The 13,170-nt window shown below is 37.3% G+C and overlaps 1 protein-coding gene across 1 annotated transcript in view; it reads right to left on the bottom strand.

Annotated features, from left to right (window-relative positions):
- LOC128735972 (uncharacterized) overlaps positions 1 to 13,170 on the bottom strand; it is a 245,100-nt gene that overhangs the window by 188,158 nt on the left and 43,772 nt on the right. Inside the window, exon 6 of the mRNA XM_053830455.1 lies at positions 1,420 to 2,814. Within this exon, the coding sequence (XP_053686430.1) occupies positions 1,420 to 2,814 (1,395 nt within the window). The remainder of the gene's footprint in view (positions 1 to 1,419; positions 2,815 to 13,170) is intronic.

Here is a 13,170-nt window from a genome sequence, read left to right as displayed (position 1 = left end):
TTTTACTATGGCCTGTAGAAGATCAGTTGTAAGAATACCTGAGCACTTCGGCAGAACTCGTTGGAGGGATGCTGGCCGGTGTTGCCACATGTACAGATTTATCTGGAAAAGTACAGATTTTTCCAATTTTTTGGTACAGATACTGTATGGTACAGATTACAGATTTTTGTCAAAAAGTACAGATATGCACAGATTTTTTTGAGTGTCAAAAACTCATTTTTACCTATTTTTCTTCCAATATTGTTACTCGAAATCAATAGAGTAGGGTAGATGATCCATTAGTTGCGCCACTAAGCACAATATAACTTCATTTTGCTTGTTTATTCAGGTATATGCTTCAATTAATGCTTGTGGGATATAAATTTATCAAATACAAAGTATTTGTCACAAGGCAAGACAATTGCTTTCGTTGTACCAGAAGCTTTATAAAGAAAAAATGACAATTCATTCAACTATATTGTACCAACAATTGCGCTAATGTTTCCTTAATTAAGTTTGATGTTCCTTTAATTGTGTTATTCCATATACATTGCTAGGTTGCTAAGTGAAAAAACATCGTAACAAAACTATAGATGAGCGCCTAAAGTTGTGCGCTCCAACTGCGCGTTAGATTTTGGAAAATTGGCATTTTAGCCAATAATGCTTTAATTTTAAATGGTGTAGTCTAACTACCAATACTTCTAAAAGCCTGTTTCATATAATGAATGTAATTGTTTTATCTAAAATGCTACGGTAACGAAAATATGCATTAACAATGAATAGTAGCGCAACTATTGGTACTACCACAACTATTGGATCAACTACCCTAGCACCTCTTAGCATAAATGCAAACAAAACAAAACGTAAACACACGACACAAAGCAAAATTAGCGACCGCTATTGTCTTATATCGAGGTATCCCTGTATTGGAATAGAAATTGACGAAAGTGAATCAGAGGTAAATGATAACCCAGATTAATTATTTATTTTTTCGGTTCAACCATAAGTTGTGCGTCCTATAATAAATGTTTTATGTTTTGAGCAAGATCCTTAAACCTAACTGGCATTCGTTTCAAGTCAGTTACCTAAAGTTGACTTCATCACCAATCACCAGAAGAAGTTTTATTATGGCCTGACGATATAAAACTCTAAGAAGCGGTTATAACGTATATACGGAGTACGAGCATTTAGGAAATTTAAACTTGGCTTCTTGTATCAAATTTATAGGAATGTTCCAGAGCATTTATTCCAATACAGTAAATTTAAAATTTGCGTGGCAAACATTTGCAAAATTTCAAGCTTTGTAGAATTGAACCTGCATTCGTAATTCTACCTGAGCCCATCGTTCGTGACCCCTCACAGACACAGACACAGACCTTCACACTTTTTTTTAGCTATTCAAAAAATATAGAACTTTAAATTATCTATTTGAAATTTTACCTTGTAAATAGTTCTGCCTTTTTTAATTCGCCATGATTAATTGTCCCGTAGCAACCATTTTGATATCTCGGAGCACCTCCTTTAGTATTAGTTCGATCCTTTCCACGAACTAGACTCTTATAGCCTTTAGATGACCACCAAGTCTGTTGTCGTTTTAGTTTAGATGGCACAGTCACCAATTTAACAGGTGTGTTATTGCTTTGAATTGAGCTATTCAAGAAAGATTTACTTATTTTAGAAATAAACAATTTGTCGTTGGAATCATATGCTGTTTTGATTCGTTTCTCAGTTATAGATTTAATTTTATTGTTTGCTTTGTCGTTGCTATGACGAATAATATTACTGTTAACTTTATTTCGCAGTACGTCGTTTAAATTAACTTCTATGCTACTGTCAGTTGACGATTGTATTTCGTAATTTTTAGCAGAACGCTTGTACTTTTTATGTTTATCGAAGGACTTGTCTTTCAACAGCTTTTTGTTATTTTCCACATTTTGCTCCACTTTAGCCCACGTGGAAGCAAATAAACGTACTGTGGATCTGATGAAATGGCGATCTACCTTCATCATCATTGGCCTCATGGCAAGCAGTCCTATGGGAAAATCTTGAAAATGATGGAACAATACGTGTGACGATACATTATAATAGTTGCGAAAAATATCGGCCCGTTTAATTTTTATGTCTGCAAAACTGTTCTCTTCTACCGATTGATCCTCGAATAAACTGCGCACACCAGCACTCTGACGTTGATTAGAATCGTTTTCAATAATCGAACCATGTGTAGCACCTTCAAATATGTTTTGGTATGTTACATTATTCTTCACTATTTTATTTGTACGCATGTTTTTGATTAGGTCTCCATTTGAAGGACTACTGTCTAAAATAGATAAATTTAAATTGTCTTGGTATATATTATAGCTGTTGCCTATGTTTTGCCTAGTATCATGTTTTCCATCGGCTAATGTTAGGTACTCATTTGCTGGATTCACTTCGTTAGAATCAGCAACATTGAATACGTTCCTATTTTCGATTTTAGTTCGATTTCTTTTCTGCTTGTAATCAAAAATCTCGAAGTCCATTTTACGATCAATTAAATCAGCAATATGTGACTGTTGAACAATATCTGTAGCATCGTAAAAGTCTTCTTCTGTATCGGAATTTAAAAAATATAGCTGAGCATGTGTGTCTTCTTCAGGGCTGGCTCCAAATAGTCCAAACGGTTTTAACATGGGATCATGAAATTCAGTAGTAGTCGTTGTATCAGCCCATAGCCATATAAAATGTCCGTTAAACATCCTCATTTGTTGTGCTTCGGACAGTATGAGACGAGCAACATGTAATTCACACAACAATATAACAACACCTCTAGTTGACTGCGAAACTTTAGCCAGTTGTCTGTAAAAAAAGTCAAAGTTTATAAATTTACTTTTTACTCAAAAACCCCGAATCCACCTAGCGAAGTAAAATGGTCTTTCTACTGCAAAAATTAATATTTTTTAATTTCTGAAGATTATCTAGAATTAAGTTGACTATATTTCTTTATTCCTCAAAATCCTTATTTAACAGTAAAATTCACAAGAACCTACTGCGTGTAATAATTGTATTTTCTGTCCTAGAGTGTGTAAATATTTGTAAGCGTCATTAAACCATCAACACCTTATCTTTTATAATATTTACGTGGTTTATAAAAACATATACAGTCAACCAAAAAAGTATTCGGACAGCAGCGCATAAAATTTTCTTTTAGTAATTTTGAACAGTATTTTTGCAAAGAATGGTAACACATATTTTTTAAAACAATGTTTAACTAAAGCATATTTAGATTTAGACAAAAATTCGGAGAAAAGCTTTCCGTTTTGAAGATAGGGTATATATAGTTTGAATTGTTCAAAAATGCAGCCAAAAAAGTATTCGGACAGTTAACTATTAGTTGAAACAAATGTCCTTTCTCGCTCTACTACTACCTTGTAGAACCATTTACATTCTTGATGACCTGTTTTAATCTGTTTGGGATAAAATTAACAATTTTTCAAATATCCCTCTGTGAATTGCTGACCATTTTTTTTACAAGAGCTCGGTTTAAGTCATTGTGATAAGAAATCGAATGATTTCTCATTTAGAAATGAAATTATCTAAAAAGATGTTCAAAAAGGTTCAAATCTAGACTGAATACTGATGTTTCGATAGCTCTAGGACAATTGTATGGTGCCTACCGCTTACAATTATCGACAGTATGTTTAGATTCAACATCCCGGTAGAATATGTATGTACCGCTCAATTACAATTTTGCTTTAATTTCACCTAAAATGGTTCAGATAATTGAGTTTACACTTAGTTCTATCCAAAAATATATATCTTTGCTACCTCGGACCTTTGCATGCATCCCAACAAGGCATGACACTAACCGCATTACTTGTTTACTTGGTGACGAGTGATTTTTCTCTTGTAACACTTCTCTTTTAGTTATTCTTGCATAAGGGTTGTTGATGTCATACCTTGTTGGGGGGCATGGAAAGCTCCGAGGCAGCAAAGATATGTATTTTTGGATAGAACTAAATGTAAACTCAACTATCTGAACAATTTTAGGTGAAATTAAAGCAAAATTGTAATTGTGTGGTACATACATATTGTACCGGGATGTTGAATCTAAACATACTGTTGATAATTGTAAGCGGTAGGCACCATACAATTGTCCTACAGCTATCGAAACATCAGTATTCAGTCTAGAGTTGAACCCTTTTGAACATCTTTTCAGATAATTTCATTTCTAAATGAGAAATCATCCGATTTCTTATCACAATGACTTAAACCGAGCTCTTGTAAAAAAAATGGTCAGCAATTCACAGAGGGATATTTGAAAAATTGTTAATTTTATCCCAAACAGATTAAAACAGGTCATCAAGAACGTAAATGGTCATACAAGGTAGTAATTGAGCGAGAAAGGACATTTGTTTCAACTAATAGTTAACTGTCCGAATACTTTTTTGGCTGCATTTTTGAGCAATTCAAACTATATGTACCCTATCTTCAAAACGGAAAGCTTTTCCCCGAATTTTTGTTGTGCATCTAAATATGCTTTAGTTAAACATTGTTTTAAAAAATATGTGTTACCATTCTTTGCAAAAATACTGTGCAAAATTACTTAAAGAAAATTTTATGCGCTGCTGTCCGAATACTTTTTTGGTTGACTGTAGGGCACTGCACAGTGGTTGAAAAATCTTTGTCGAAGACACTTTTGCTCTATCTTTTCAAATAAACTATCTACAATATTTTTTGCATGAACAACATCTAAAAAAATCCATTTAACTTTTTTGATGGGATTTTGAAGGCCCACTATGTTTTAGAGACTTCGTTTTGTCATAACAATATCTTGATGCTTCATGTTAGTTTAATGACTTTTTTGCCGAAAAATAGTACTTTTTCGTGCTATAATATCTGCGAAAGTGGCCAATAGTTGTAGAAAACATCATTTGAGGGACTAACATTTTGGCTTCAACACTCAGGTACATTCATTAGTATCCCTTGGTTGGATTGGGACTAATCCGTCTCTCAAAAATTGTCATTTATAGCCTTTTATTGATATTCTTTAGTTCTAGCAATTCAAGACTGCTCGACATAATTACATACTAATTTGAATTACTCTTTTTTGAGTTTACGCGAGGGAGGCAGATTTAAAAGAGATCTAGCTATAGTGCTAGCTCTCTTTTTCATCGTGATGTTCAAGTGTTTCGCAAAAGTGTGTGCGCAAAAGAGTGAATAAAAGTATCATGTTTCTCGTTCTTGCATAAAAGTAATGAAATACAAAGTTTGGCTTTTTGATTACTTGTTCACGTTAACTTTTTTGCAGTACACCTTGTTCTCCCTCTCGCATTACTCATTTAGATTTAGTTCAATCATTTAATAAAGTAAGAAATTATAGATTGGAATATTAGTATGGCAAACGTAAGTTTTACGTTAACAAGCAATATTATTAATAGACAAGCATATATTTCACTACTTATGCATAATAATACTTATACATAATAATAATAATAATAATAACTCGGTACCGTTCGAGTAGGTGAGGACTCAATGGCGCTTAGCTGCAAGCGGCCGAGCGGGTTGTAGGTTGCGGATAACTAACGGCCATTAGATATAATGGTTAGTTGCGAATTAAATAAGCAATCCCGGACCAGCAGCGGGGATGGTCTATGGGTGTGGTGTGGCTCAACAGTGGGCTCTGTTTAGTTTCCATGAAAAACCACAATACCTGAACGCCAGTACTGACAAAGCGAGCAGGTACCGCTATAAGTGCCTTAGCCCATGACCTCACTAGCCGTATCCCAAATCCAGCAATTGCGGAGATATTTCATAGATAGCCAGACTCGCCATGTTATCTATCGCACTGTTTGTGAAGCAGACCACGGATTCAGCACTCTGCATCTGGCGCAGGAGCATTACCAGCTGAACCGCGAACTAAAAACCGTACCAGAAAAGGTCAAAACGTGGAAAGCAAAGGAACTACATGGGACGCACCCCCATCAGTTAGAGCAAGCGCATATAGACAAAGTGGCATCGAATGCGTGGTTGGTGCGAGGTGATCTCTTTTCGAAGACAGAAGGCTTCATGGTAACCATTCAGTACCGAGTTATTGCGACGAAGAACTACCGCAGATACATATTGCACGAAGATATAAAAGACCGTTGTCAAAAGTGCAATTCAGTAGGGAAAACGATCGAGCATGTGATTGCAGGCTGTCCAGCCTTAGCCGAAGCGGCTTATCTTAGACGCCACAATGCAGTTGCCAAAATTGTGCACCAACAACTCACCTTGAAGCACAACTTGGTAAATTGTTACGTACCTTACTAGAAGTACCTGCCCAGCCCCGTTCTGGAAAATAGCTGCATAAAGTTGTACTGGAATCGTGAGATTAATTAGGACGTCCTTTAACGTGCCAATCGTCCCGACGATGTGATCTACGACAAAAGGAGGAAGCACGTTACCCTCATAGACATTGCTGTACCACTGGATCGCAATGTCCAGTCAACATTCTTGGCCAAAATAACGAAGTACTACGACTTGGCCGAGGAGTTAAAGAAGATGTGGCACCTTGAGGGCGACCGTATCCACATTTTCGCGTGCGTTATGGCGGCTAGTTGGTACAACTTTCGGAAAACGTTAGCATGCCTTTGGAAACTTTAGTCACGTCAAGTTGATATTTCCAGTCTTGATTGTTGTTGTAAAACTTTCAAGCGTACGGGAGTTCCTAAAAGCAAATAAATTGCCGAAAAGTGTACCTAACAGCCGCAATTAAGCGCACGAAAAGGTGGATAGTTCCCGTGGCCATCTCAGCTACCGGAGTAGTGCCCTGTAGTCTACAGCGTTCCCTAAAAGAGCTGGAACTGCAAAAAACTTTGGACAATATCCAAAAGCGGTGGTTCTTGGAACCTGCAATATAACGAGGAGGTTTCTGAATCACCATAATTAAACACAACTGGAGAAGACGTTAATAAAAAAACAGATTTAATCCATCATTGATGAAAGGAACCTTTGTTATACCATCTCATTTGTCATTTGAGTTAGAATTCGACACGCCTTCGGAACATAATTCAGCATTTTGATAACATGGCAGTTATCATCAATACATACGCATGTCTATGTAATATACTGGTTATATTATTCAAATATATTTCAAATCAATCCAAAAATGATTTCCTTTTATTTGTAATTTGTAATTTGTTATTTCGAGTTAATAGCGGCGTCGCATTCTGGGGTTTGGTTTAAGTTAGAAACTAACCATTTTCCTGGAAGTATTCGGAAGGTTTCTAGAACGGGTCCGGCTGTGGCCAATGTAATCCTGGACACTTTATATGACGACAAATGAACTACTTTTGCAATTTTGAGTACTTAAAGATGTCACAAGTTTTATTTTAGTTCAATTCAGAAATTGATCCCCGATCCGGAACGTTCCCGGACGTGTTCAGACGTGGTCGATGATGTCTTAAACATTTTATACGACTACCAATGAATGGTCTAGTTTTGCAATATCGAGTATCGAGCGAGATGTCGCATGACGGGTTTGTTATGATTCAAGGTGCTTCTATGTTCAAGTTTCATATATTCCGGAACTTGTTCCAGACATATCTTCGGAGCCGTACATCCGTTCCATATTTTGTTCAATAGAATTATTCTAGGCCACAAAACTTTGCGTTTGGTAGTTATTCAGTCAAATCGGTCCAGGCATTTCCTAAAAGCAGATGTTTATTGTTATATTTTCACTACTAAGACTGTAATGCGTTTATTTGTAACTTGTGACTGACATAGTTTGATATTATTTTCAAAATATTAGGAACAAACATAACATTACTATTTGAAATATTGAAAGCATGAACAATTTAAAGATGATCCCACGGCTTATCCCAAAAGTGGTGAAAATCACATGGGACTGTTAAGCTTTTATGGGCAGTAATGGTAGTTATTATCAACACATGTGCATGTGTATGTAATCTACTGATAAATTTATAGAATATTTGAAAGCACACAAAAAATCGTGTGCAAAGTTCTTGGGCAGGGTTGATATTTAAGGGGGGCCCTCACTGGAAAGTCGAAAAACTTGTTTGATTTGCATTTTCAGAAGCCTTTTATCTTCAGAAATGTTGAGCCCAAAGTATTTTTCGGAACGTGATCTCGTTAAGAATTTGCAGTAAAACTGTGGGATCACTTGAGGGGAATTGCAATGCTGTACAATAGTTTAAACGCGCTCTCCTCGAAACCATATGTTTTCAGCGATGGTGCGCTTTGGCTAATTTAGTTCGAAAACAGACACTGAGGAAGCCTGCAAGTCGTAGGCGAAATACGTATCTGTCGTGAATAAAATACGCATAGTAGAATTAAATTGGATAAGTTTTCTTCTTTTTTAATTATAGGCTTTTTCAATTTTAGATGGTGCGTGTACCTCAGTATCTAGAGGACCGATTTGGATGAATTTTTTTGACGTAGGACTACGTCTTACGGCAAGTTTTGAGATAGGGTGTCATTCTAAAAAATCGAAAAAAGCGAGCGTCACGAAAAATGATAGGTTTTGAGCGCTCAGCGGTTTTCCGATCGATTTTCAATATTCTTACACCAATCGATCGGAAAATCTTCTAAGAATTGGCCCAAATGAAGAAAAGTATGGATTCTTGATGTTGAACGATTGAAAAATTGAAAATAATGAACCTATGTTTTACCAGAATTCTCGCTTCGTGATTGGTTGGAAGATTCTTTGCGATGATCTAAACCTATACCAATTTGATATCTGTGCTTGGGAAGTAAGCCAAAACAAGTGACAAAGTCTCCTCATTTCAACACGATTTCTTAACACCGCGATTAAACCTAGACCGTTTTGATGTCCTTGCTTGGGAAGTACGCCAGAAAGAGTGACAAAGTCCCCTCGTGCCAACAGATTTCTTACGAACGCCATTAAGCCTAGTCCAATTTGATGTCTGTGTTAGGGAAGTGTGCCAGAAAAAATGACACAAGTTCGTTGTCCCAACAGATCGCAAATTCTTTACTGCGAGACGATTAAGCCTCGGCGAATTTGATATCTCTGTTGGAAAAATGTGCTACATCTGTAGTGTTCGGTTATAATACGACTCTGTATGAATACGCATGCTTGCCGTTTCATTAGAAGTGTAGTGAAAAGATGTGCTGTTGATAAAATAGGATTGAATTGGTAAAATCCCCTCAACGTGGGAACCATGGGTAATAAAAACAATCTTTAATTTCAGTAAGGTAGCAAGAAAGCAATAGTTTGTGTTCCTGATTTTGTTAAATTGTTTTCAAATGCACAATCTTGTGAGAATTGAACGTATGCAATGTTACTACTTCGATAAATGTTACATACAACGCATGTAGCATGTATATATGTTGCATATAGCATGTATACACGAAGAATCGAATGATTACAAGCATGAATACATGCCACTATCACTACAAAGAGACTTACGTAGTCCTGCGTCACGTATATATGCGGTCGTGTCTTGTACACAAGCCCCCTGATTTTTTGATTTTGGTTACGGGTTTTTATAGTCTTGAGTTGGTGTAGGAGCCCTGCGTATATGCAGCTTATTCCATCTACATCTGTGCGGTGATTAACTGTATGTGTTGTGTTGTTGATATGAAAGCTTTCTAATAGTGGTAGGAGATGCGGGTTGAGCTTGAGAGTGCGGTCTAATAAAGATTTAAAGATTTTAAAGATTTAAATCTTATGCTATTTTGTTGTAAATAAATAAATAAATAAATAAATAATATTTTGGTATCGTCCAGGGAGAAACGGTGTTGGTGTTGAATGCAGTGCTCTAGTAAAGCAGTTTTGTTTCCTACATCAATCACTGCTTGATCTGTGTAAGCGTGACCAGATTCTATGAGATGTTCTAGTTTGTTTAGGTTGGATTTGTGACCGTAAATTCTGATTTTAAGTGTGTTGCGATCGTGTCATTAAATAGTGCCGATGCAGCAGCTATCAGTCCAAATGACTTTTTGTTACTGAATTCTAGCGGAGTTCGACAGGCGGTCAAGGGTTCGGTAAACGAGGGGGTAAACGTAAAAAACAGCTGGAATACAATTCAAGAGATTATGATCAAACTATGGCATCGATGGATCGTTGAATATTTACCTACTATTACAAGACGAACCAAATGGTTCCAAAATGTGAGGCCAATTAAAGAAGGGGAATTAGTACTAATAGCGGACGAGAAGATTCGTAACCGTTGGTTAAGAGGACGTGTCCTTAAGATATACCCTGGGAATGACGGAATCGTGCGTCGGGCAGATGTGCAAACTACCAATGGAATAGACTAATCTCAAGTTTTTAGTCTTGACCTTGAAATGCGGTCATACATAAATGCGGTTCTACAATTGATGAAGGGACGGCCGGAAAAGAAATGAAAAATTTTTGGTGAAGGTGGGGAAGAGCAGAAAGTAAGGGGGGGGGGGGGGTATTGGTAGCTATGTCGATGTCAATCCATCCAGCCGGGCCATCGAAACGAATTCAAATGTCATTATGTTTTTTAGCATGTACCAAAGACGTACCATAACGTACCTCCGAGGATTTTTAACGTACTTCGTTATTTATATGATTTTCATGGACCGGCCCAATAGACAGTCGATTTTGGGAAATCTTAACTTTACGAAGTCCGCAATAGCAAAAAGTTGATGTACCAACGACGTACCTAAAGAATCTGAACTTTGAATAGGACGTACTTAAAAAATTTTCATATAAAGTTCGATAACTTTTTCAAAAAACTTTGTATGTTGAATTAAACCACAGATTTGAGTTCACGGGAAAATTCTAGTCTGATTTCATGTATAAAACCTAATACTTAAGTGAAAATAAAAAAGTTATATTAAAATACAGCATAATTTGGGTGTTCTTCAAGGAAAAATTTATAACATTAAAAAAAACTTTGAAAGGCGACACTGATTTTCCGGAAAACATGTATCGGATAAAACAAGCAATTGAATGAGAGAAAATCATCACTTGAACTATATTTGATTATAGAAACTACGTATTTTTCTAAATTCCGCTCTATGAGGGGAAAGTTCACTAAATTTTCGAAAACTCGGAAACTATTTTGGTACGTCATCGTACCAACACCAGAATCTCAAAATGAATATATTTCCAACATTTTCTGGGAATGCCGTTATCAGCCGATCCATATTTCAGTGCTTAAGCTACGTATTTTCCGCTCTATGAGGGGAAAGTTCACTAAATTTCCGAAAACTCGGAAACTATTTTGGTACGTCATCGTACCAACACCAGAATCTCAAAATAAAAGTATTTCCAACTTTTTCTGGGAATGCCGTTATCAGCCGATCCATATTTCAGTGCTTAAGCTACGTATTTTTCTAAATTCCGCTCTATGAGGGGAAAGTTAACTAAATTTCCGAAAACTCGGAAACTATTTTGGTACGTCATCGTACCAACACCAGAATCGCAAAATAAATGTATTTCCAACATTTTCTGGGAATGCCGTTATCAGCCGATCCATATTTCAGTGCTTAAGCTACATATTTTTCTAAATTCCGCTCTATGAGGGGAAAGTTCACTAAATTTCCGAAAACTCGGAAACTATTTTGGTACGTCATCGTTCCAACACCAGAATCTCAAATTGAATGTATTTCCAACATTTTCTGGGAATGCCGTTATCAGCCGATCCATATTTCAGTGCTTAAGCTACGTATTTTTCTAAATTCCGCTCTATGAGGGGAAAGTTCACTAAATTTCCGAAAACTCGGAAACTATTTTGGTACGTCATCGTACCAACACCAGAATCTCAAATTGAATGTATTTCCAACATTTTCTGGGAATGGCGTTATCAGCCGATCCACATTTCAGTGCTTAACCTACGTATTTTTCTAAATTCCGCTATATAAGGGGAAAGTTCACTAAATTTCCGAAAACTCGGAAACTATTTTGGTACGTCATCGTACCAACACCAGAATCTCAAATTGAATGTATTTCCAACATTTTCTGGGAATGCCGTTATCAGCCGATCCATATTTTACTGCCTAACCTACGTATTTTTCTAAATTCCGCTATGTCGAGTGTAGAAACAACTCCTTACCTGTTGGTATACGACCGTAGTTTCCTCCGGGGTTGGTTACCCGTTCTCGGCTAATAGTAGTCGGCTTCGGTTGGTACCACGTGGAGGTAGGGATAGGAGTTGCTGAATAAGAGGCTAAGGACCACTATGGGGTCTGTTTTGTGCATTATCCAACCATTTACCAACTGCCGCTGTTAGCTCCGCCAGAAAGGCGGGTGAGAGCGGTAGTAAAAAGCAACCGAGGTTGCGGTCGGTAGAAGAAGTTCAGAATCCTCTTGACGCGGGAGTAGCCCTACCTCCTGCTAGTAGCAAGTTAGAGGAAGCAAAAAGGTTGGTAGACGGGTTGTACTCATTCAACAACCCGCGGTCGAATATCCACCTAGACACCTAGAGCCTCCGCTCTAGCGTCATAGCTGCCGAGGTGAAGAGGCTAGAGCTTCTGAGAGATGACGTGAGATCGCCGAAGCTCAGACCATGGCCGCTAAGGCTATGCCAAGCAAACAGACGGAAGTGGTCCAGGATGATACAACCGAGACCGAAGATGAATGGTGTCTTGTTAGGCGCAAACCGCCTTCCCAGAAACCAAGGGAGGCCGCGATTGTAAAGCCAAAGCCGAAGCGGGTCCAGAGGGGCTATGTGATGGTAGTGAAGCTGACTGGTCAACTGTCGTACGCCGATTTACTCCGCAAGGCGAAGGCGGACCTCAAGTTGCAGGAGCTTGGGGCCAACGTGGTAAAGACCCACCCAGCTCTTCAAGGACCCGACAGTCCTGTAAGCGCCGGTAGGCTCCGCTGTGAAGGTTTTATGAATAAATCCATAAATAAATCCACAATGTTTATTTAAATCGTTTGTTTAATGTTTCATTAAAAAGTAAGAAATTGTGACCGTTCGTTATTTTCAAGCTCGTCCCAAACATTTACATGCAAATAAATAACTAAAATTAAGGGTTAAAATCACTTAATTAGCTAGATAGGACCTATTACAAACAACAATTAAAATATTCTATTAAAAGTGGTAAAATGGAAATAAAATATTAAAATCAAAGCTAGCTACGTAGGGACTATGGCACATTTTGCTTAAATTAACACTTTAGGATTTATACCCAGCCCTGACACTGTTACATCTGTTATACACTTACACAACTCATACCCAATTCACTGAACTGCAATTTCGCCTGAATGAAGTT

Source organism: Sabethes cyaneus, chromosome 2 (assembly GCF_943734655.1).
Source record: "Sabethes cyaneus chromosome 2, idSabCyanKW18_F2, whole genome shotgun sequence".
Taxonomy (NCBI): domain Eukaryota; kingdom Metazoa; phylum Arthropoda; class Insecta; order Diptera; family Culicidae; genus Sabethes; species Sabethes cyaneus.
The sequence above is the reverse complement of the archived record's forward strand: the minus strand, read 5'-3'. Positions and strand labels throughout refer to the sequence as shown.